A 26,020-nucleotide genomic window follows, 5' to 3' on the forward strand; every position below is an offset into this window, starting at 1 on the left:
GGCAACGAGTTTTTTAAAAAATTTGAATACGTTTATAAACTCTTAGATGTAAAATTCATGTTTACCTGTCATAGCTAATTAAACACACACGCAAATATTAAAATATTTTAAATATATCAGCTTAGAAATACTAGTTATTCCACTATAAGTTTGCATAAAATAATTTTATTCAAACTTCTCACTTTAATGTTCAAAATCAGTAACATCTAGAGCCACTTCTTGAAGCGTCACTACCATGTTCACTTCTAAGATAAAACATTATTTGAATCTATGGATAATGCAGCCACTGAAAGCTTCACACCCTAGTATCTGTTGTATAACATTACGACTTTTTTCTTCTTCATGCATTTTAATGTAAACATTACTGATGTATAACACATATAGAAAAGTGTATATATCTTAAGTGTACAGTCTGATGAATTTTCAAAGTGAACATACATACTCATGTAACCAGCACCCAGGTGAAGACAGAAATCACCAGAAACCCTCTCATGCCCTCCTCTAATCACCAGTACCCCAGAAGACCCTCCAGTTACTTCTCTTGGGCCCATCCTGCTCGCTGTGGGTAACAACATCCTAACTTTTAATGCCACAGGTGAGTTTTGCCTGGTTTGGAACTTTATATACATTGGTACAAAATGATTCAGAGTATATACTTTTAATGTCTGGATTCTTCCACTCAGTATTGTTTTTCATCCATGTTGCTGTATCTAGTTGTAGTATGTTCATTCTCATTAATGTAGAATATTCTATTGTACAAGTTTATTTACCCATCAAAAAAAAAATTTTTTTTTTTTTTTATTGTAGATGGCCGTTGGGTTGTTTTCAGATTTTGGCTATTATGAATAACAATGGTATGAACACACTTGTACAGGCTTTTTGAACATCTGCACTTGCTTCTGTTGTTTTTTTTTTTCTGTTGGGTATACCTTAGAGTGAAGTTGTTGGGTGGGGGTTCAATCTTAGCAAATACTGCCTGTTTACCCTCCCACCAGTAGTATGATAGTTCAGGTTACCATGCAGCCTTGCCAACACTTGGTATTTTCTGCTGATTTAGTTGTAGTCATTCAGATGGGTGTGTAGTGGCCTTTCATGGTAGTTTTTATTTGCACTTCCCTGGACTTAGGAAGTTAGGCACACTTTCATGTGTTTATTGGCTTATTTATGTATCTTATTTTGTGAAATGTCCAAGTTTTTTTTGTTGATTTGCCTGATCTGTAGTTATTTATATATTCCACAGACAAGCTCTTTGTCAGATGTCTACATTGCAAATCTCTCTACTCACTTTGTAGCTTGCCTTTTTACTCTCAGTGCTGGCTTCACGGTACTGTACTCTTTCTTAAAGTGATTTTTAATACCTTTTTTTTACAACATCCAACATAACTGAGGAAATCTGTCAAATTTCTTTGTCTCTTTTTATAACAGATTCTATCAAGTGACTTCTAGAAGCATCCAAAGCTAGCACTGGGAAGTCACTTTCAGGTTGTTATTCCATATAAAGTTGTTACGATGGTTCCTTATAATGACAGATTTTGAGGGACTTTTTTGAGGGGCAGGGGGAGGAACTCATCTTACATTTACGCACATGTAAGAATTCCTCTTTCGCTTGACCAACATTTGCAGCACATCCAAAAGCAAGCTCAAGTTCCTTGGCTTTCTAACTATCTTCAACGGTGACTTCTGTGTTGTACTGAAGGCCTTTGTCTTTATTACAATCATTATTGGCTGTGTTCTAGACACTAATATAGGTGTCACTATGAAGAGACTATGTAGATGTGATTATCCTCGATAATCTGAGTGGGCATCATTTAATCAGTTAATTCTGACTCCTGGTGACCCTATGAATGTCAGAGTAGAACTGTGCTCCATAAGGTTTTCAACGGCTATCATCTTTTGGAAGTAGATTGTCAGGCCTTTCTTCCACAGTGCCTCTGGGTGGACTCAAACCTCCAATCTCCTGGTTAGTAGTCAAGTACTTCACCATCTGTGGCACCCAAGGACTCCTTATGTAATCAATTAAATCAAAAAACGAAACCCACTGCTGTCGAGTCGATTCCGACTCTAGCAACCCCATAGGACAAAGTAGAACTGCCCCGTACAGTTTCCAAGGAGCACCTGGCAGATTCGAACTGCCGACCTTTTGGTTAGCAGCCATAGCACTTAACCACTACACCACCAGGCTTTCCATGTAATCAGTTAGAAGGTCTTAAAGGCAGGGCTGAGGCTTCCCTAAGAGAAAAAAATTCTGCTTGTGGACAACAGCTTTGGCCCATGCCTGTGGAGTTCCATCCAGTTTGTGATCTTTTCTTGCTGACTGCGTGGGGATGACAGTTTCAATCTGTACCTGTGGTTTCCAGCCTGCCTGTGATCTTCCCTTTCTGCTTGCCTGCTCTATAAATTCTGACTTGCTTAGCCAGTTCCCACAAATGCATACGCCAAATACATCTTTCTCTCTATTTCTCCTACCAGTTCGGTTTCTCTGGCTGAAACCTGACTGATACCTTAGGTAACACAAGTATCTTTCTTTACAAAGGTATTATCAACAACATGCAAAATATTCATGAATTAAATGATCCTTATTAGCACACAGAAAACTAGATTAGAAACACTGTGTGTGGAATGCTGTCTATGTAAGTTATTATAGGGCTCAATTCTTGATTCTGATATTAAAATAGTAGCCATTTTTACTACTATTAATTTTCATATTTTTGAGTACAATCTATAGGAGCCTTGGTGGCACAGTGGTTAACTGCTCAGCTGCTAACCAAAAGGTTGGCAGTTTGAACCCACCAGCCACTCTGCAGGAGAAAGATGCGGCACTCTACTTCTATAAAGATTATAGCCTTGGAAACCCTACGGAGCAGTTCTACTCTGTCACATGGGGTCATCAGGCGTAGGAACTGACGTGACAGCAATGAGTTTAATCTTTACAGCAGCAGATCATCAGATTTTTCTGTTGCGGAGCCCTGGGTGGTTTGAATCACCACCCTGTTGGTTAGCAGCCAAGCCCTTAACTGTTTGTGCCACCTGGGCTCCTTTTTAGAGCCATAAGACTCCCAAAACTAATGTTCACAGATCTATTTGGTTCAACGGATAAGAAAGATCAAACCTGGGTTTAAGAAATCTGGCTTCTCATCTTAGCTGTTCCATAAATTAGATGTGTGATGATGGACAATTCTCTTAACGTTCTGAGCCCACTTCTTTATTCAACAGCTAACAAATAGTTACCAAATCCCTATTAGAAGCCATGCACTTTGCTAGACACCGAGCTCCAACAATGAACAAGACAAAGACAGTCCCTGCCCTCAGAGGCTTAATGTCTAGAGGGGTGAGGGGCTTGGGCTAAACTACTGGTTAAGTCCTCTGGCCCGGCATTACTATGGGATTACATTTTCTATGACCTGAGGTCAATGTAACAAGGATTTCCAAATGACCTTGAAAAAGCTGCAAAGTATTAAAGATTTCCCATGAGAACCCTGATAAAATAATTTTTTAAATCAGAAAGTTTTTTATGTAAGCCAGTCTCCAGGTTACAGACGAGATCTGTTCCTTAGTTTGTCTTTAAGTTGAATTTGTAGGTAAGTCCAAATGGGTACATACAATTCTTATTTAGCATCAGTTAGTCAAGTGTTTGTCTTAGTATACAGTATATATTTGACCTTTCTATGCATATAAAACACTTAAACACTTCTAAACTGCACAATGTTTTCATGAGTGTCACAAACTAGTGTGTGCATTTATTACCAACCATTGTATTTAACTCAAATTTTAAATATAATAGGCTTTACAGGTACACGAGTTGTCTGTGTAAGTCAGATGTTTTAACCTGGTAACCCGGGGACTGACTGTATTTATTCAGGTGATTCAATTACAGAATGAAGCCTTCTCAGCATCATGAAGTCCAGTGTTTTGAGATCTTTTTTTCTGTATTAAAACTTTTACAATTCCGAAGAGATTGCAGTATTTGAAGTTCTTCATGCATTCAGGTATTTTGCATGATGTCTGATGTGATCAGTAATAAAGGTTGCAATGAAGTAGTAGCTATGATCATAACCCTAAAAAACAAAATACAGAGACAATAAGGCATTTATCAAGCATTTACAAACATCAATATTAGGGGCATTAAATAAATAAATCTCTCATGTCACTTTGCTTGCTTGTAAATGGTTGAAGTATTACAATCTGAGGAAGGTTCATAATAAAAATCAGGGTTGTTATACTTCAACATCTTCACTGTATGTTAAGAGGGCAACAAAAATACGAAGAAAAATGTATTCTGCCTAGCCTAGTTTCTCAACATTGCCATTAATATGCAAAGGAAATAACACATTAATTAAACGTGCAGAGCAGGCATGTAGACACATCACAAGGATTAAATTGGTCAATGAGGATTTATAGAGCTTAGAAATTTGGGCAAGAACTTTCAACTCTTAAAGAAAGAAACACACTGACATCAATAAGATAGTGTTCAAATACAAAATAAACACATAGTAAACAATATAGAGAAAGAACAAGAAAATGCCCAAATGTCCTAGATTTGCATAAAACAACTAAATACAGAGCAGATATTCCCACTCCTACACACTAAAGGCATCTTGCATCTTTATTTGAGGAAAAAGGAAAAATCAGTTAAACCTGACACCCCTTGGCAATACCCAATTTGGTAAAAAGGCAGTCAACCCTTCTGGAAGCCATCAAGAAACAGAATGTGTAAAGTGCCAAGGAGCTGAGGTGAAAGGGATCTCAATTTATGTGGAGCATTACAACCACAGGTGTAGGTAAGCGGAGAGGCGATCCCCTCCCTCGGGGTGACCATAGCACCTCCTCAAGCACAAGACGAGGGAAAGTAGCTTAAAAGTAAAAAGAAAAAAATTGAAGTTTGAAGAACTTTCTAAAGGTGTTAAACACCAGATAATTCCTGGAAGCCAGCCCTTTACCCCATACACAATTAAAATACAAAGTCAAATAAACTAAAAGAGATAAAAAGTCTAAGAAAGACTTTTTCCCCCCAATTTTCAACTTAATCTTGTGAATGGTCTCTGATGGGGGCAAAGAAAAGCAGCCAGAAGGGAATTTTTCTAAGCACTTAAACAAAATAGACCTAATAAAAAGATCATTGGGTGATGACTCAGTAAATGTCCTCAACCGCGTAATTTCAGAAAGGATGCAAAATATATCTTGGGAACAGCAGTTCATAAAAAGTTCCAGTTTAAAGTCATCAAAGTAATTCAAAAGCAATCTGCTGCTATTTTCCTTGGACAAACCATGGAAGTGACTCTGACAGGAGCGGTGACAAGATGAAGGCTGAGCCTTGGAATTGTGTGGTTTCACATCTCTCCATGATTAAAAAAAAAAAGATTAGACCAGTAGAAAAACCATCTGGCTTGGGTCTCAGCTGATTAATTAAATTCAGAGCTAAAGGACAGCTTCTTATATAAAGAAAGAAACTTAAAGAAAAGCATTGTTCACTCATGCAGTTCTTGAATTTTTAGATGTTAAACAGGCCTATGATTTTTGGACCACAAAACCTATAAAACACAGTACCAAGTAAACATCCCCCCAAAAACCAAACCCATTGCCATGGAATCAATTCCAACTCACAGTGACTCTATAGGACACAGTAGAACTGCCCCACAGAGTTGTAATCTGTAATCTTTATGGAAGCAGACTGCCACATCTTTTTCCCACAGATGACTGGTGGGTTTGAACTGCCGACCTTCCGAGCAGCAGCCGAGCACTTAACCACTGTGCCACCAGGGCTCCTGCACTAAGTACCAAGTAGTATCTGCATTTTCCACAGATGGAAAGATACATCTGATGGAAAACAGGCACAGATGCAGGGAACCAGACGCCTCAAAAGTCTTGCATAAAAAACACTAATGTGGACTGAGTATACCATATTTTTTATGTTTAGTTTCACATGTTAAGCACAGTTTCAGACACAGTGGGTAGCTGCAATCATCATCATCATCATCATTAGAAAAGTCCCAGGGTGAAGCAGGGTCAAGATGCAGGAGTAGTCAGCCACTTCCTGTGGGCCCTCTGACAACAAAGACCCCAAACAACAAGTGAATTGATTATATGTGACAATCTAGGAGCCCTGAACATCAAAGGCAAAGTTGAGGAGTCAGACTGAGCAGCAGGGGGAGGGAGATACAGTTCAGAAGCAGCGAGGATTTGCCAGATCTGACCTGGCTGGCACCCAGTAGGTGGGCTGGCTGACGCTTGGGGGTGAGGCAAACCGTAGCACTCGGGAATTGTTCTCTGCATCAGGAGAAACTGAGTGGCTGGAACCAGGGAGAAGTGGCACTGCATCGGTAAAAGTTAAGTGCAAGCATCTAATCTACTGCGTGGGATCAAAAAAACCCTTTCCCATTCTGGGAAGCACCTCTCTTCCATTTTCCTGCCCCCTCTCCGCTCTCCTCTGGGTCCTGGTCTAGCTCCAGTGATTGCTGCATCCCCTGGGCCAGAAGTATGACCCATCGCGTGCCCCAACCCATTCTCCTGGCTTTGGAGAGTGAACAAATTAACAAACAGGAAAAAACAATCTGCCAGCTCCCCTAAGCTGAGAACTCAGGGAAGGCACAGCCCCTTTGCCTAGACACAGGCATAAAGGGTCAACGGACTTTGAATGCCTTTCACCCCTACCTAGACCTGTATGGGCCCATTTCACTTCAACAGCATAGGCCCTCGTTAGCAAAGTACAACAGGGTATGTACCTGAAGCCTATTTTCAACTGCAACAGCTAAGGGGGAGTGGAAGATTCGGGACATTTGACACCACCCTGCCAACCAGGCAGGGTCCTTACCTACCAACATCAGGGGCCTGAGAACTGGTGGCTTCACCCATTCCACCTAGCCACCAGTGACGGGTTGCCTACCAGTCTTTACAGCCAACAGCACTGGGTGCCCAAAGTCTGGCTGCAAAACCTATCCACTTATGAGCTCTAGGGAACAGGGACACACCTTCCACCCAGGCACTAAGGGACCACCGTCAGCTCCCGGCCTTGCTTAGCACATGTCCCCCTACTGCAGCTAGATACCTGTGCCTACTCCAATCACCCCTGCCCGTCTAGGACTGTAGGTGAGAGCCTGCACCACACACTCGGTCACCAATGACCTGGACACCTGAGCTGAATCCACACAAGAAAAGTAAATGGACTCCTGGGCTCACATACCTAGTAACCGCTCTAACCATCTGGTGACAGGATATAAGAGCTTCAAAGACACCAATAATCAAAGTAGCTCATACGACCAGCTTATTTGGGCATATCAAAACAAAATAAAACAAGTAACTAGGACACAGTAAGAAAATATAATAAATACAATAACTTATTGATGGCTTGGAGACAACAGTTAATATCAAATCACATAAAGAGGCAGACCATGATGGCTTCAGCAAGCTCCCAAAACAAACACCCAAGAAACCTCCTGTAGGAAGAGAACTTCTTCGAAATTACTGGAGGCAGAATTCAAAAGATTAATACACAGAGCTCTTCAAGAGATCAGGCAAAACGCAGACCAAGCCAAGGAACACACAGACAAAGCAACAGAGGAACGTAAGAAGGTTATACAAGAGCATAATGACAAACTTAACAGGCTGTCAGAATCCAGAGAGACAGCAAACAGAAATCCAAAAGATTAACAATAAAATTTCAGAATTATTGTTAATTCTCAACAGGAAGTCATAGGAGCAGAATTGAGGAAATGGAAGTCAGATTTAGTGAGATTGAAAATAAAGCAGCTGACACCAATTTACTTGAAGAAAAAATCAGATAAAAGAATTAAAAAAAAAATGAAGAAACCCTAAGAATTATGTGGGACGCTATCAAGAAGAATAACCTATAAGAGATTGGAGTACCAGAACAGGGGGGATAACAGAAAAGTCCCAGGGTAAACCAAAGTGACAACTCTGAGCTCTTAGGACTGTGTTCCAAGATAATACCGTATTTCATCTGAAAATCCAAAGCTAATGTCCTTAAACTTCCATAATGGTATTTAAACAAAGATCTAACTTTATGAAAATATGGAAAATGCCTGTCATAAGGGACCAAGACAAATTTTTAAAAATGCCAATAGAAAGGGAAAACACATTTGAACTATTGGCATTTGGGGAAACAGAAAATGCTGAAGTTATGCAATTAGAGCTAATATGTGCCATCCTTGACTAATTTCAAGTTCCGCTTATCTATCTTATTAAATGGGGGTGGCTTTTTTCATTAAATTGACTAAAGAGCTGGTTGAATATGTAAAGCAGCTTGTGCAACTGACTATATTTAGCGACACTTGAAGGGGCCTTAGTTCCTTCCTGTACCTCATGCTTGTAATAAAAAAATCCTTAGTAGCAAAAAATGACTCTTGGGAGTAAAAAATAAATGAACACATTCTTTTATTCTTCCTCAGTTCTCAAACAAGAAGCTGTGCTCCAGGAGTGATGACAGACATTTAGTCTAACTGGCAGTGCTTTCCTACATATTTTCCAGACCCAATTAAAAAAGCTCAGATATAAGTCTTCAGGTTATCAAGTCTATTCACAGTAAAATGAGGAAGATTACTAAAAGGTATGCACGTGTTTATTTAAACCCTTACGAAGAGTCTTTGTGCTGGATAACTGTGCTAAGCACAGTCATACAGAGAAGAGCAAGACATCCCTGCATGTCTGGAGTTTTCGGCTACATCTGTACTCTTCTCTGTGAGGTGGGCACAGGGGCCAAAGCAGCCTCTGACTCTTCAAAAAAGGCCCGTGACTTGAGGAGGTATTAGAGTCCTGGTTTCAATAGTCTCCAAGAAGAGGATATTGTTTCTGGAAATTTCCTCAGAATTAGGTCACTGGAAATTTTCCCTCATTATGAACGTTAAATAATTAAAATGAAGACACACTAGGTCCTTCCCTTTCAGACGAAGGTTTGATCTTCCTGTCCTAGATCTCAGAATTCTGCTCTCAGATTTACTGAAGCCAAAACAGAAAAAGAAAAATTATATGAGGTAACAGCCAAATAAATATCCCCATGCACTAACTCTCCCTCTTAATTTTTTTCTGACAGCTGACAAAGGATAAATACAAATTGTGAGCATTTAACACCATTACAGAACAGGAGTTGGGTAAACCAAGCACATGATCTTAAAAACTTCCTTTCTTCCCTCTTAAATCACTTATTACTTAATTAGATCCTATTATTTTTAGCTTATTTAATTCTTCACAGTTCCTATTTCAAAAAGAAATACAGTTATACAGTATTTATAATCGCATGATAAAACTCTCTCGATCTTAGGGTAGCCTGAAGTCAAAGCAAGCTGGCTTGAAAGTCTGATAGTTGCCATTCTGTTACCCACTCAATTATAGCAAACCTAAACGAAGTCTGCTGCAGGCTATATAGTTCTCTTCGCCTTATCTTGCTAGAAGGAAAGTGAATGAAAAATCTAGTGATTTGAATACTTTACCTTTTGTTAAAAGAACATATGCTTTGTCTTGAGTTCTCACTAGTAGAGCCAACTAAGTTTATAGTTCTGTGGGATAGAGGCCTTTTTAAAGATAAATAAGCTGATTGATTTTTTTCTCCCCAAAAATTTCATCAGTGCTCCTAACTCTGTGCTGTTTTCATAACAAACTTCAGAGATTTTTGGCCTTAGTTGTGGGCTGAAACTCTGTCTAGAGTGACAACAGAATTTGCTGGTACGGCCTCAGAGGAAGCAGAAGAGACGTCTAACACAACCAGTGCCAAGAATTAAAAGTCACTGGGAACCATTTAAAAAAAAAAGGTCACCTACAGCTATAGTTAATATAGTTGATGCACTACTGTATTTAAAATCAAATTGGTATTTGGATTTCTCAAGATTAATTGTTGATCTTAAACATGCAATTATGATGTAAACGTTAAAATAAATCTTAAAAAAACCCTATTACTTAAGGATGGCTATTCAGACACAACAAGGTATATATAATGTATTGGTTTTTGACATATTTTCCCACACAGCATACACAACAACACATGTTCAAAATATCCTTATTAAGCAGGCAGATTGCTAAGATCTGCTGTGTAAGTCAGACAGGCAGCAGGCTGTGCTAGCTCAATTCCACCCGTTTGCACCTTAGAGAAACTGCTCACCCTTGTCTGAGAGTGAATGGCTAGACATCTGACAGGACAGTACTAGTTCCTGGCCTGGCTCCACCACGTGCTAGCTATGTGATCTTAGAGAAGTAGGCTACTCCTCTGCGCCTGTCTCCTCACCTCTACAACAGAGAACAGAGTAGGAATGATCCCTCATTTGGTTGTATGAGGATAAAATGAGCTAATGCTGTGAAAAAGGAGCTCTGGTGGCACAGTGATTAAGCGCTTGGCTGCTAACCGGAAGGTTGGCAATTTGAATCCGGCAACTGCTCCAAAGGAGAGAAATGTGGCAGTCTGCTTCCATAAAGCCTAGGAAACCCTATGGGGCAATAGGTAGTTTTACCCTGTCCTGTAGGGTCACCATGAGTCAGAACCAACTGGACAACGGGCTAATGCTGTGAAAACATTTTGTAAACTGTCATGTACCACATTACACTGCTCTAGATTTATCTGAACGTTTACCACCGTAATCACATTTTAGATCAATGTGCCTGACATGTTACTCTTAAACACAAATACAAATGTTAAAAATCATGATCCTGTGTAATTACTTTTCAGTATTCATTTTTCATCCTGAAATAAAGATTTTGCTTATATATGTTCAAAGTTTATGGAAAATTCTGTAAAAATAAAAGAAGCATTTCTTTAATTATAACCACAGCAGCATAAATAGTTAGGAGGGTAGTAGATAGTCACAAGTATTTTAGTCAAGGAAATTTTCTAAGTCAGTTGAAATTCAGTGATTAATCTTTGACAACTAGAAACACCAAACAGCACAGCAGACAGATTGGCACATAAGTGTGTGAGCAAGCAGTACATGGCTTCTGTGGCTAAGATGTGAGAGGCACTTAGGGCAGAAGCTTGTCCTATTCACCCTCCTGCAACCACAGCTGCATATGAGTGAAGATACGCCATTCAAGCATTAAACTTCCTGTCATTTAGTACTTTGACTGTGGACAGAAAATTGTAAATACTTTTCAATGTCAAAAGCTTTCCTCTTTTTATCGAATTTGGTCTTAGGTATTAATTTAATAGGAAAACTTTCACTCTCAATGTCTTAATATAATTAAAAACTATCTGATTAGAGGTGACATTTCAAATTCTGAAAAAAAGATAAGAAAGCACTATGGAGTCTTGCCTTCTCCAGTGGCATTATTCTGAACAAGATAGTTTCCTAGTACTTGCCTCTTGCAATCTAAAAACAACGGGGATTTTCTTTTCTGTACAGGCAGCTATGAAGTTATCAGGAAGTAACTGTCCATCTGAAAGGAACTGGTCATCTTTCCCTTGATCAATCAGTATGTCTAGCTGAGAGTCTGGATAGGACTGCACAAGATGGGTGGCATCATAAGCCTGTAAACAAAAAACAAAAAAATTAATTTAAAAGTGCCCAGAAAGGTATTCTTTAGAATATACTATATTAGAACCAAACAGAAATTTAAAGTTACTTAAATAGCAAGACTGATTAAATTGGGAACACACTTTTAAGTTGGCTTAAAATCTGACTTGCCTAGTTTTTATTTATAAGGTCTTCAGAATTCTATTTCCCAATTATAGCCTCTGCCCCACTCAAGCAGTCCTAGACCAAGAATCCTGTATCTCAAGCATTCTTGATAATGTGGCCTTTTTTCTTCTAAACTTTTACTGCTCTTTTTAGTAATTTATTTTTCTTGTTGAGAATATACACAGCAGAACATAGACCAATTCAACAATTTCTACATGTACAATTCAGTGACACTGACTACATTCTTTGAGTTGGGCAACTATTCTCACCCTCCTTTTCCCAGTTGTTCTTTCCCTATTAACAAATACTCACTGCCCACTAAGTTTCCTATCTTTTGAGTTGCTGTTCTCAATTTGATCCCATATAGATAGTTCTTAATAGAGCACAATGCTTAAGGCAGACATTCTTTACTAATTAAGCTAACCTAAGAAAAAAAAATTTTTTTATTTTTATTTTTATTGTTTGGTTTTATGAAGACTTCAGGGGATAATTTTGGTTTAAGGTTTACAGATTATCTCAGGGCAATAGTTTTGGGGGTTTATCCAGCATGCATGGCTCTAGAAAGTCTGGATTCCATGAAAATCTCAATTCTGTTCTACATTTCCCTCCTTTTGATCAGGATTCTTCTATAGAATCTTTGATTAAAATGTTCAGTAATGGTAGCCGGGCACCATCTGGTTCTTCTGGTCTCATGGCAAAGGAGGGAAATCTTTAATGTGCTCAATCACCTCTTAACTCCAATAAAAACATATGATATTTTTCTTTCTAAATTTCTCCACAAATTGACTATTCCTTCTAACCCTGTTTTCATTTCCAAATATTCTACATTTCAGAAAATAATCTATTTTTTTTTTATCTCCTTTCTGGTTCTAGTTCTAGACATAAATACATTCAGCCCTCTCTTTTGCTATCCATTGAATAGCAACAAACTTCTGCCATTTCCATGAGCTTCCAGAAAGACCTGATTTGAATAATCTGAATCATATCAACAACTCACTTATATTATCTGAGAAGCTGCCACTAGATACAATTTTATAGTTTACCATCCACATTTAAATATTCTTGATTATCGATATATATTCACTAACCACAACCTCTATGTACGGACCAAGATAAAGAAAAACCAAAAGATTTCCCCTTCTAAGTATCATGCTTTTCGAAATTTTCTCCTTTCAATCTCAGAAGGAGAGAGTGGGAGATGGCCTATAAAGCCAGGCTACTTCTAAGTTCTAGCATAGCATCCTTACTCCAATAGTAAATTAAATAATACGCTAAACACAGTGTAACTAAGATGGTGAAGTCTGCTGCCACTTGAAGAAAAACTATATATAGTTAGATTCTTTGCCAGGTCTTCTGTGCCTCTCCCTCTCCCCTGCTTCACTATACACTTTTACCTCTCTCTTTTATTAGATTATAAATATCTGTGGATGGGAGGGTTGTCATCTTCTTGACAAAACAGCTCAGAATTCAGAACTGAAGATTCAAAACACTGATATACATGGATCCTCACTTCTCAAAGCACCTAAGCCTAGCCATTTTCAGCACTCTTCCAACATAATAAAAAGCAAAGCCCAAACAAAACAAACTCTAATCTAGTGACTAAAGATTAGCCTTCCAATTGATAGAATTACAACGATCATCCTTCAGTAAAATAGGGATCCATGTGAATGGCCCTGAGCACACAACTGTAATAGAAATATTTTTTAAAACTAAGAAGTAGGTTTTTTTCCTACTTTATGCTTGTTAACACGCACATGATGGTCAGTTCATTTGCAAAACATACAAACTTGCAGGAGAGTTTGTAAACGGCCCATTGCTGCACAAGAGTAAAATGTCTCCCAGAGAAAAGGTTATTTTTATTTCTACTTTGAAGCACTTACTGCCATGCTTTAAAAAGTAATCCCATCATTGGGCATAGTCACATAAACATATATTACACAATATCTACTTTTAAGATTTTTAAGTCTGAAATTTAAAATCTGAAGCTGAGAGATGTTGGATTTGGAAACAGGTACCAAACAATAAGAGTGCCAGGCCTCTTGGTTGCTATTATACAACTGAGGATATAGATAGTGAGAGCCAAGTTTAAATTTAATAATATTATGGTATTTTTGGTAATGTTAATTTAGAAGTAAAAATATAAATTAACCATTAGCAGGGGAAAAAAAAAGCCCTCAAAAATTTAGCCTTAGAATATCTGTCAAAAAAAAAAAAAAAGAATATCTGTCATAGTTCAGTGGAATTAGAAAATATGAGGGTTTTTTGGTTATATATATACTTTTGCTAATTCTTCTTAGTTCTGGAACCTCGAGTTGAGTGGGCTAGGAATACAACGTTTGTAGTGTGTATAGTTTTTTGACAAATTTGAAAACAAATCTAAGTATTAAGACAGCTGTCTAGTACTCACCTTCCATTTACCTTGATCCAATCCCAAATATCCACTAAAGGCTTTTTTGCCCCAAGGACAAAGCACTGGGTTGCAAATTGGAGCAAATGCTGAAACTGACTTCAGAAACAAGTGGAATTTAAAAACAAGTTATATTTTGCTAAATCAAATATGAACAGATATTTATAGTGGGCTTCAAAACTCAGATGTTACTTGCAATTTGCTGAAAAACTCTAAGAAACTAAGTTATTCAAGCTTGGTTCATTAAACAAAAAATGTAAAGCTATAAAACGTCAACCAAATGAAGGGAAATGGCTAAGAGTGATATTGGAATTTTCATGAGAGGTATTAAGACAAAGAATTCTTAAACTTTTACAAATCATGAATATCTTTTTCTACTTTAGAAAATCAAATTTATGAAGACACAAACAATATTACCATAATAACATTAACCAAGAATAGCCTTTAGAAAAAAAAAAATGCCTTCAAATAAAAAGGATTAAAAACAATAAGCTACATTTTGTAATGGTTATAGCTGACCACCAACAAACCATGGTGATGGAGTTCCCATACTTCTGATTCTGTAGCATACATTGTGCCATCAAAGTCAGTACTTCCCCCTCTGAAATTCCCAACAGTAACTAAGTTTAATACTAAGAAACAATATTCTATTTTCAATCTTTGAAAGTTGCTAATAAAATGAAACCTGTAACCCGGAACTCAATCAGATTGCCTTGTTTTTCTGGGTCTCACATGTTTTCTGCCTTTGACAGGGTGCAGTCTTAACAGTTTTCTATCGCTCCTTTTAGTGGAAAACCTTCCCTGACAGGTTTCCACCTTATATAGGCTCCAGTTTTCACAGTATTATGTTTATGCAAAGAAACACTTAGGTAATCTTACTTTGTATTTTCCAGGATTCTTCAAAGCACAAATCAGCGCTCCATGACCTCCCATGGAATGGCCAAAAACAGACATTCTTTGGGGGTCCACTGGAAAATTGGCATTTATGAGTTGGGGAAGCTAGAAAGAATTTTAAAAGTGTGACAAAAGATATGAGAGAAATGAGTTTAGAACTTCTCAAAGTTATAAAATAACTGTATAAGCAACAGTTCCAAATCATATTCTTACCATGGTTTGAACTAGTATAGCAAGGGTTAAAAAAAAAAATCCCTCAAGTAGACAATGGTTATGAATATATCACTGGGGAACATACAGTACAACCTCCTAAGAAAGTAACCTTAAATGTTCTACATTTTTGACCTACTAATTTTATGCTGGAGAGGGGAAAGTCCTTAGGGGGAAAAATTCTGCACAAAGATAGTTAATGAACTAATGTTTATTACAGTAAAAATATATGTAAAAACAAACTAGAAAAAAGTAAATTATGGTGTATGACAGAATATTATGCAACCATTAAAATTATATTTACAATTAGGTTAGAATAATACTGGAAATATTTTATATAACTAAAAGAAGAATAGGACTAAAAAATGGTCTTACAATTATCTGAAAACTAGTCATAGAAAAAAATCTAGATTATATCAAGCATAATAGTAGTTGTCGGGGGTAAAGAAATCATGACTAAAATTTTATATTTCTGAATTTTTATGATGCACATATTAACAATTAAAATCATACAAAACTTAGAAAAATGCATAAATATTACTATAAAAGAAATGCTTTACCATTTATCTTTCCTAACTACAGTGATGAACTATAAAATACATCCCAATGAACCAGCTGCCAGGGAAATAAAAGGCTTCCTCAGATACTATTTTCTCTGGGTTACCCGAGTAGTGTACATAGATTTCAATATAACTATTCAACTTTTTAAAACTGTACTTAGCATTAATTTAAATTGTAATAAATAGGACTATAGTACTAGCAAGCTTTGAAATTTTCACTAAGACAATAAATAAGCAGCAAATAGATTCAATAATACCATACCCTAGTTTAAAATTCTCAGGATTAGAAGGACTTTGTGTCCAAAATCAAACTCTTAGAAGTCATCAATTAATGATTACAATACAAATTGTTACCTCTTGAGTTACATAAGAGTACATTCTGTAGTTAGTCTTCCAAGGATCTTCAGTGGCATCCACATAAAACCCAGCACCAGTGCCAAAGTCCCAGCTATCATCTTCCCCTTTAATGTTGCAGCCACCTATCAAGGAAAAACCTGGTGGCTTCATCATCTACTCAGTAGTAATGGCTCATGTTTAATAATAAACTCTTAAAAGAATCTGCAAGTCTACTGTTTGCATTAGAGCTGTTCACCAAATATTGTGGGCTCTCTGCCTTTTGGGGCACATGGTAGGATTAGACTTCTTGGCCCTCTTGTCTTTGAACACAGCCATGTCACTGGTTCTGGCCAATGAGGTGGGAGGGAATGGCCTTCAAGGCTGGAGCATTTAACTGCAAAGGCAAGGCACACTGGTTGTCTTTGCTGATGAAGTCCCTCCTAGGTATTCTGAACATCAATGCTTCCTCACTTTGTTTTACCTGTCAAAGGGCTTCCATTCTCTTTTTCTGTCTTTCAAAAATGTGCTCTCTCTTCCCTGATGACCGCCCTCACCACCGCCCCCCCCAACCAAAACTTTTTTAATTCTCTTTATCATCGTGGTCTTAGAAGGGAATGGAGGCACATACCTGTGCTCAATTCACTACCCTGAACTGAAGAACTAAAAGGGCTCATTTACTGTAGTATCATTCCACCATCTTCCCCTCTTTAACCACCCTCCACTGGGATTTTTTTTTTTTTTTGTATTTTTTTAATTTATTAGATTTTATTTTATATTCTTGCATGTAGTTAAAAAGCCAACCATTCGGATTCTGAATGGAACTATATTAATATGTAAAATAATTTGAGGGAAACCTCTTTATAACATTCAATCTACCCATCCAGGAACACAGTATTTTTTCATTTATTAAAGTCTTCATTTATGACCTTTAGCAAAATTTTGCAGTTTTCTTAGCATAAGTGTTCATATTTTTAAAGTTATTCCTAGGTATTTTATATTTTGGATGCTATTTTGAACTGAATCTTCTATTTACAGCCAGACATGTGGTTGTCTTGTTTCTGTATAACAGGGCCTGTGAGAGGGAATGCACTACTTTCCAAGGCCACTCATTAATTTCAATATAGTTTTTTAGCTGCCAGAAAGTTCTTAATAGTGAATCAAAATTAGTCCCCTTTTAAGTTTCATTTTCCTAACACTTCTAAGGACTTTAAGGGCCACAAAACAAGTTTTACCTATCTGATGAATTGGATTGGGTTCCCAAATATTTGATACTGTCATTTTCTAATGTAAAGATTTTAATCATTTATATAAAAACTAATACTTGTTTAACTGTATGGTTGTTTGATGGTCAAGTGAAATCAGAAAAGATATAATATTATCATGTGACAAACTATTACCTGTGAAATAGAGAAAATAACCTCCTAGGCATTATACATTATTATTCTGACAACTGAACCAATATCGAGTTGCTCAATCTCTCTGTATTTTAGTATCTTAATCTGTAAAATGGAAATAGCAAAACTATTCCCTCTATAGAGCAATGTCATGAGTAAAATTCAGTGAAAAAAATGTATATGATGATATTTTAGTCATGATTATCACTTAAAAGATTAATAGAGATAACAGCAAAAACATGAAATGCTTAATGTATACATTATACACCACTTAAAACTTAGTCTTAAAGATTTAGACTGTTAACCAGGATTTTTGGAACAAGGACACTTACGAGGGCTGGTATCTGGAGCAATGACGACAAGGCCATGTTCTGAAGCTGCTTGATGGTAACCAGATTTTGATATAAAATTTTGTTCTGTGCAAGTTAAGCCTGAAGATCAAAAATATTATTATCTCATGCTGCACTGCAAATGGTTTATAAGTTTTAATCATTTCATAATATAGGAAAACAAACTCACTTGGTAATATTTATGTTAAACTTTTTGTTTCTGGCTTTGGAAATAATTCTGAATAAGACATTGAAGTTTCCTTTTACATACAGTATAAAAAGTACCTAAGACAGTAGATGTCCTTTGTAAGTCACTTACTTACAGTTCCATTATTTTCAGTTCCATTACTGAAATCCTTGGGGCTGGAGGAATTTCGGAATTCAGAACTCTCCAGGATATAGAATGGCAATATGGTACCTAAGTCAACTATCATCTAACCCCAGTGCAGTGTTATCATATATGCTAATCAAATGCTATTACTTCTGCATCAAAATATAAATAACATAAATATACACTCATACCATAAATAAAGAACTTAATATTTTTTATATACATGTAGTTTTCAGCAACAAAATCCAGCCTCATCTTTGTCTTCCTCACTGAGTTAGGGGTAAAACTGAATATTATGCCTTCCTTAAACTTAGTATCAGCCCCAGTTTTTAGAATTTTTTCTGCCATTTTTCCTAGCTCTATGCTTTTCAGTCATATGACCGAGGAGTTGACTTAATTTTCCTATTATAGGATCCTAACACTGTAGTGATGTCAGAATGGCCAAGAAAGAACTGGCAATAGATGCCTGAGCTAAACACCACCTAACTCTACAGGCTTTGTCTGGATTCAATTCCACTATAGCTGATAATGAGCAAAATGAAAGCCTACTAATACACATGATGAAATATGAATTATTACAGAACGCTTCTATAGTTTCATGTATGCTCTATCCCATAATAACTAGTGCAAAGACTTTTGAAGTGACTGCCCAATAAATACTTGTTAAATTAATAACTGATTATAAGATACAAAGTTACAAGTGTCACAGGATAAAGTGTTAGAGGAGTTTATGGTTAAATGAACTGTTAGGACATAGACTTCCACCAGTCATGGCAGGAGGACAAGGCCCTTGCTTGCATGCTATGTTCCTCCTCAGTGCATATTTCAGAGCTAGCCCAGTCATACCATGGTAGAGAACTGCCCCCAACACTGACCAAAGGCCAGCAATTTTGCTGATCTTAATGTAAATGTAAATGGGTCCAGAGAGGGCAGGGCAATAGTGTAAAAAGCATAGGCTTTGGATTTCAGATAGGATCTGGGTAAATGCCACTCAGTCACTTACTATCTAAACAACACTGGACAGGTAACTTGAATATTCTCAGCCTCAGTTCTGTCATCTGGAAAATGAGACTACAGTTTATTTCTATGGATATGGTGGCTGTGAAGATTAAATGTGATAATATGTGAAGAGCCTCATATCCTGTCTGGGACATAGCACAGTGTCCTGCACTTGGAAAATGTACATCTGTTAAGAGTCAGGGAAGAATTTGATTCTTTTCTAGCTGAAACACAAATTCCTTGGTTAGGTGGTAGGAAGTGAGTCACAGACTCATAGAAATGAAGATAATTCCACTGAAAGGATGACTCTTAAGAGGATGAAGATGGTTACTAATTAAAATTTGCTTAATCATCTAGGCTTTTCTTTAGTATGAAGAGCTTTTTGTTGCGATGTAATTCATATACCATACAATCCACCCATTTAAGTACATGATGCAATGATTTTTAGTATATTCAGTTATGCAACCAACACCACTAATTTTAGAACATTTTCATCACCCAAAAAGAAACACAGTTCCCACTGGCAGTCACTCCCCATCTTCTCCCAACCCTCTACCCTCAGACCTAGGCAAGCACTAATATGCTTTCTGTCTCTATGGATTTGCCTATTCTGGGCATTTCATATAAATGGAGTAATATAATATGTGGCCTTTTATTTCTGGCTTCTCTCACTCAGTACAATGTTTTCAAGGGTCATCCATACTGTAGCATGTATGAGTACTTCACTCCGTTCTGTTGCTGAATAATATTCCATTGTGTGGACATACCATACCTTATTTACCCATTCATCAGTTGATGGCCAATTGGGTTGTTCCCACTTTTTGGTTATTATAAATAACGTGCTATCCTTTTATAAAGGATACATACACCTAATGAATCCTTTATATGCCACTTTAAGGACTAAGGTGCATCTGACCCAAGCCATGGCATTTTCAATCTCCTCATATGCATGCAAAAGCTGGAAAATGAATAAGGAAGACCTAAGAAGAAGTGACACCTTTGAATTATGGTGTTGGCAAAGAATATTGAATATACCATGGACTGACAGAAGAATGAACAAATCCGTCTTGGAAAAAGTACTACCAGAATGTTCCTTAGAAGCTTGGTAAAGTAGTGGGTCAGTGAAAAAGAGGAAGACCCTCAACAAGATGGACTGATACAGTGGCTGCAACAATGGCGCAGTGGTTAAGCTTTTAGCTGCTAACCAAAAGGTCGGCAGTTTGAACTCACCAGCTGCTCCTTGGAAATCCTATGAGACAGTTCTTTCCCGTCCTGTAGGGTTAGCTATGGGTTGGAATAACTCAATGGCAACAGATTTGGGTTTTTTTTGGTTTGTTTTTGTTTTGACTTGGGAAAGATGCAAATCACTACATTTATATCATCTTTTAGGATTTCAGTTTGGGTGTTATTTTAATTCCAGCTAATTCATCAATTTTAGCAATATAACAATTGCCCTAATCTTTCTGTCACTGTTTTCCTTCAACTTTCTAGGAAGTAAGTCTGAAATTCTGTCATCATTTTCAAGTGCACTGGTCTGGAAATCTTTTTTTTTTTTCCAGAAAATCAAGGCTTAATTTCCAAGGTCTATGTGTTCATCACCATCTCACTAAGGAAACTATCCTGTCATTCGATGTAAATGAACAAGTTCTATTTTTTATACTCATATAGCTCAGATGATATCTTTTGATAGATTTCAATTTTGCTTCGGAATTGAGGCCCTGTTATTACTGTACCTGGTATTACAGAGCACACTGGTACTTCTGGTCTGGGTTATTACTCTTGTAACCAAGAGATATGACTTTAGTAGATCTCATCAGAAACAAAATGAAAAAAAAGAACAGGCAAAAAGGATGAATACAGCCTATACCATGAGTCAGCAAATTTGTTCAGCTTCACTATTACATGACCTTGGGCAATACTTAACCTCTCTGGGCTCAGTTTTCTATTCTGTGGATGACATGATTCCTAAGATCATCTGTAGTTACATAACACTGTATTTTCTAAAACAAACATCTAACTGCGGTGGTGTTGCCTTCGTCAATACCCAATGCTCTTCAAGCAAAACTGGTGTTCTTCACTCAATTATAGAAATACTTTGTTGAGTTAAAACCAGATATGCACTTAGTTTTTATCTTTTAAAATGAAATACCTACTCTCATTTTCAAAGGCTGGCATTTAGGACTTATCCCTGATGAAACACATGTAAGATAGGATTTATTAAAACAAAGCTACAAGAACCAATTTTAACGAAACAAAACTAAAACAGCACAACATGACACAATTCGGTTTCTATGATTCTCTCTTCGTAATAATGTTTGCTTCTAAAAATGAAGTACCACATCCTGTGAAAATTAACAGAGGGTTAAAACTACTGGCGGCAAAACCTTCTACTCTCACAATCCCTGCTACGGTCTTTACTACTAACCACCGATTACTAGTGGTCCTTTGTGCCTTTCGAGATTATTGCCAGAGAAACTACGGAGTCCAATGAAACTATTCCAGAGAACGCTGCGAAGAAGCTGTGTCTGTGGTTTCTAGCTAGTGTATCATGCTATTCTGGTTTCACCTGATAGTATTCTGCTTGACTGGTAATGTCTCACAAACCCCAGAAATGCTCGGATAGGTACAAATTAAGTAAACCTTTTGAATCCCTTGCCATGGAGCCCAAAACTTTCCATCTTCTGCTAAATTACTTGGTCTAAGTGAAAAAGAAGTGAGATAAATGTAATTTAGTAGGTCTGAAATTATTCTCAGGTTAAAGGAACAGAGCAGACTACGATAGGCTCCTATAGTCTATTATAAATGGCTCAGAAATCACACCATAAAGTCAAGATAAAAGAGTAAGTTAAGCCAGTTAACAACAAAGAAAACTCCTCTACAAAACTCCAATGCAGAGCACTTACCAGACAACCAATAGAGTGCAGGGCATTTGCCAGTTTCTGCCTTCGGGGGTAAATAGATAGCAAATTTCATTTTGCAGTTCAGTTCAACACTGTAATTTTAACAACAACAAAAATCAATTTCCCTCCTTTGTCAAGATGGATCCATAAAATAACTAAGCACTATGGAAAAAGTAAGATAAATTATAAAGGTCCAAAATAGGTGCTTTAATGTCCCAAACAAGTGACTCCACCAGCATTTAAGGAATAGACATTGACCCTTAAAGGAATAAGGTGGCCAGTTTAAAGCATACTGACCTCTCAGCCAAGAGGAGCCTGTGCTCTGCATGGGACATAAAATCACTTTGGGTAGAATAAAAAAATTATATGTATCTCCTTAATGTAGCACTAACATTATTAAAAGAAAAATGACATCTGTTTCCAAAGAGACATCTGAAATAACGAATGTTATTTTATAAAAAATGAATTCTTAAGATCTTAAATTACATGCTTGCTCACAGGCACTAAAATGCACTTTAATTTGCTTTCTTTATCACTAGTATTTTATCACAATCATTAAAACCATAACAAGATAATTTTGATAAAAGACACAGGTATTTCTCCACGTAAATAGTAATTAATGCAACAATTATCTCTCATGGGCTTCTTTGCTTAAAGAATTATATAGATGGACATCAACTCTTCCTATTTCAGAATCAACGGCTCTTTTTTTAACTTACACAAACACATAGTTTAAAGTAAACAGTTACATATTGTAAATACCAGTTTTTCCCACCCTACAACCTTCTCATTTGCCACATCCCAGCTACATGCATTTCAACTCTTTAAGCTGACTCTTCTGGCATTCAGAACCAGTTGCCTTTGAGTTGACTCTTGACTCATGGTGACCTCATGTGTGTCAGAGTAGAACCGTGCTCCACAGGGTTTTCAATAGTTGATTTTTTTTGAATTAGATCACCAGGCCTTTCTTCCAAGGTACCGTTGGGTGGACTTGAACCTCCAACCTTTCCGTTAGTAGTCAAGTATGTTAACTGTCTACACAATCCAAAGACTCCTATCTCTGAATAACACACCTTTATTGGTATTTCTTGATTTTTTTCAGTTTTTAGTTATTAGTTATTATCTCTTGGCTTCACATTAAGAAGACAAGATTTTAGCTAACTTTCACCCCCTGCTTTACTCTGTACCCCTCCTACACTTTTTTCCTCCCATCCAATGTATACATCCAATGTATAATTTTAGTTGATCCGTTATCAGAATTTACAAATTGCTTTCCAGAGATGAGCCACGTAATACACTACGATTACCTTTTCTTTCGACTGTTTTCCTTAATACTTGTCTCTTTGTCACTTGCCTTTGCTTACTTTTTAGGTACAGACTTCCCACAAAGGTCCCATCCATGCTAATTCAAGGTTTTCTGTATGTTCCCTTTCATTCTCTGCACAAATTGTACTGTATTTTTCCACATTACATTGAATATCCTCCTTGCTGATGGTTAAGTTACAAAATGCTTCTGACAGCTGTTTTTAGGTCTTCAACTGTTATTAGGGGAGTTGAGGCATTTTCTTTCATGATATACCATATCACAATCATGGTATTTGTTATCAATATAGTTACCAACTTGGGATATTTGTTACCAATATAATTATCAACTGGGAGAGCATAATCTTATTACAGGGCAGCCATAATACCTTCCTCAAGCAGTTGTGAAAAATATCAGGTCTGAGGCACGTTCAAACAAACAGTATGATAAACACTTGGATAAAAGTAAAAAAGATGGCATTTATGAAGCAATCTGAAATTCTACCTGCATCGTGTCATGAGGAAGCAGCTCAATTACCAAATGAATACAATTTCACTCAGAGGGATTCGGTGTGGCCACTCTGTACTTAGTACTTATCACTAATTTAGCCCCAAACTCTCCCCCGTTAAGTTTCCTCTCAATACTGTCAACTCTATCAACTTCATCTTCTTAAACTTCTACGACGATGGACATGTTCTATGCCTGCACCGTCCACTACAGCAGCCTCTGGTCCTGTGTGAATACTGAGCACCTAAAATGTGATTACTGCAACTGAGGGACTGAATTTTTAATATTATTTCATTAATTTGATTTAAATAGCCACATATAACTACTGGCTACTCTATCTCTACCACTGCTGGCGTCAGATGGACCCTGGCTGAAAGCAGAGAATACCAGAAAGATGTTTCCTTGTGTTTTATGGACTATGCAACATGTCTTGTTCTCTCTTTATGCTCCTTCCATAGTTTCATAATGAAAGGAGCATAAACAGCTGCTGCAAAAGACCTCTTTAAAGTGTTGAAAAGCAAACATGTCACCTTGAAGACTAAGGTGTGCCTGATCCAAGTCATGGTGTTTTCAATTGCCCCATAATGCATGCAAAAGCTAGGCAATGAATGAGGAAGACCGAAGAACTGTAGCCTTTGAATTGTGGTGTTGGCAAAGAATACTGAATATACCATGGACTGCTGAAAGGACGAACAAATCTGTCTTGGAACAAGTACAATCAGAATGCTCCTTAGAAGCAAGGATGGCTAGACTATGTCTCACATATTTTGGACATGTTGTCAGGAGGCCAACAGTCTTTGTAGAAGGACATCATGCTTAGGAAAGCAGAGGGTCAGTGAAAAAGATGAAGACCCTCAACGAGATGGATTGAGACAGTGGCTGCAACAATGGGCTCAAGCATAACAATGACTGGGAGGATGGTACAAGACTGGGCAGTGTTTCCTTCTGTTGTAAATAGGGCCACTGTAAGTCGGAACTGACTCGACAGCACCTACCACCACCACCACCACTCTATCTCCAGTTCTTCTGACCCACTGTTTCCCAGGCTGCTGTACAGCTGCTGCCTTAATATCTCATCATTCTGGAAATTCCTTCTCTTATGAAATATCCTGTTTCCTAGATCACATGTCCTCAGCTATCTTGCTTTAGTCCTCATTTACGTGAAGCTTCAGCAGTTGCTTCCTGAAAAAGTTGTGAGGGAAATACACTTTTCTTATGTCTTTATTCTGCCGTCACACTTAGCAGTTTGACTAGGCATAGATGTCCTCCTTGAGAATTCTGAAGGCAGTGTTGCGCCGCCGTCTTGGTTCTAGCATTGGTGTGGAGTTAACCTATACCTTCATATTAACCCTTCCTTGCCCCCTGATTATCTCAGGGTTTTCTTTGTTCCCAATGCTTCTGAGTTGTTGGGTAGGTCTATTTTCATTCATGGTGCTAAACAGTAAGTGGACAACTTTTTCAATCTGGCAACTTAGGCCCTTCAGTTCTAGGAATTCTTCTTGCATTATCACTTTATTTTCACACCTCTATTTGTTTTATTTTTAAGAACCCCTAATATTTAGATGTTGGACTTCTTGGACCGGACCTCTAATTTTCTTATCCTTTCTCTCTCATTTACCACTTTTTTCTTGTTCTACTTTCTCAAAAGTTCAACTTTATCAAATAGCTGGTCTACTGAGTCTTGTCATTTCTATCAGATTTTAAATTTCTAGGTTCTATTTTTGTTCTTGAATATTTTTAATAGCACCCTGCACTGATGTCATACAGTATAGCTGTTATGGCTTTGATGTTAACATCAGCACCTCTGATGTTTGTTTCCCTGCACAGTCCATTTCCTCCCTTTTCTTTTCTAAGTCTGTGTTTTGTATCTGAGGCTTTACACAACTGCCTAGTGATCTTTAACTGTCAACTTTTTTAAGAATGAGACGCTAACAATCTGATTGAATGCCCTATACCTGGGGGTGGAGGCTGCCAGTTATGGTTTTCACTGTGGAGTAGGGTCTGGGTAGACCAGAAAACTTTTAATATCACTCTCTTGAGGTCTATTCTTTGGTGCTAATCAGATTACTCCCAAGAAGGCTCTTCTAGAAGGGTTGTGATGGTTAAGGTTATGTGTCAACCTCGCTAGGCCATCATTCTCAGTGGTTTGGCAGACATTATGTAATCATTTTCTGTTTTGTGATCTGATATGAGCAGCCAATAAATTGAAAGAGGAGTTTCCTTGGGGGTGTGGCCTAT

The 26,020-nt window shown here is 37.4% G+C and overlaps 1 protein-coding gene across 2 annotated transcripts in view; it reads right to left on the reverse strand.

Moving 5' to 3' along the window:
- Positions 1-866: 866 nt before the first annotated feature.
- The window catches only part of ESD (esterase D), a 33,142-nt gene continuing 7,988 nt past the window's right edge, over positions 867-26,020 (reverse strand). For both annotated transcript variants that reach the window (XM_003412615.3, XM_064270126.1), the window contains 7 exons: positions 21,976-22,064; positions 17,746-17,844; positions 16,038-16,162; positions 14,899-15,018; positions 14,020-14,118; positions 11,294-11,461; positions 867-4,055 (listed from right to left, as the gene is read on the reverse strand). In XM_003412615.3, the coding sequence (XP_003412663.1) occupies positions 3,975-4,055; positions 11,294-11,461; positions 14,020-14,118; positions 14,899-15,018; positions 16,038-16,162; positions 17,746-17,844; positions 21,976-22,064 (781 nt within the window). In that variant the 3' untranslated portion in view covers positions 867-3,974. The remainder of the gene's footprint in view (positions 4,056-11,293; positions 11,462-14,019; positions 14,119-14,898; positions 15,019-16,037; positions 16,163-17,745; positions 17,845-21,975; positions 22,065-26,020) is intronic.

The sequence above is a fragment of the Loxodonta africana genome, chromosome 17, assembly GCF_030014295.1.
Source record: "Loxodonta africana isolate mLoxAfr1 chromosome 17, mLoxAfr1.hap2, whole genome shotgun sequence".
In the NCBI taxonomy this organism is placed as follows: domain Eukaryota; kingdom Metazoa; phylum Chordata; class Mammalia; order Proboscidea; family Elephantidae; genus Loxodonta; species Loxodonta africana.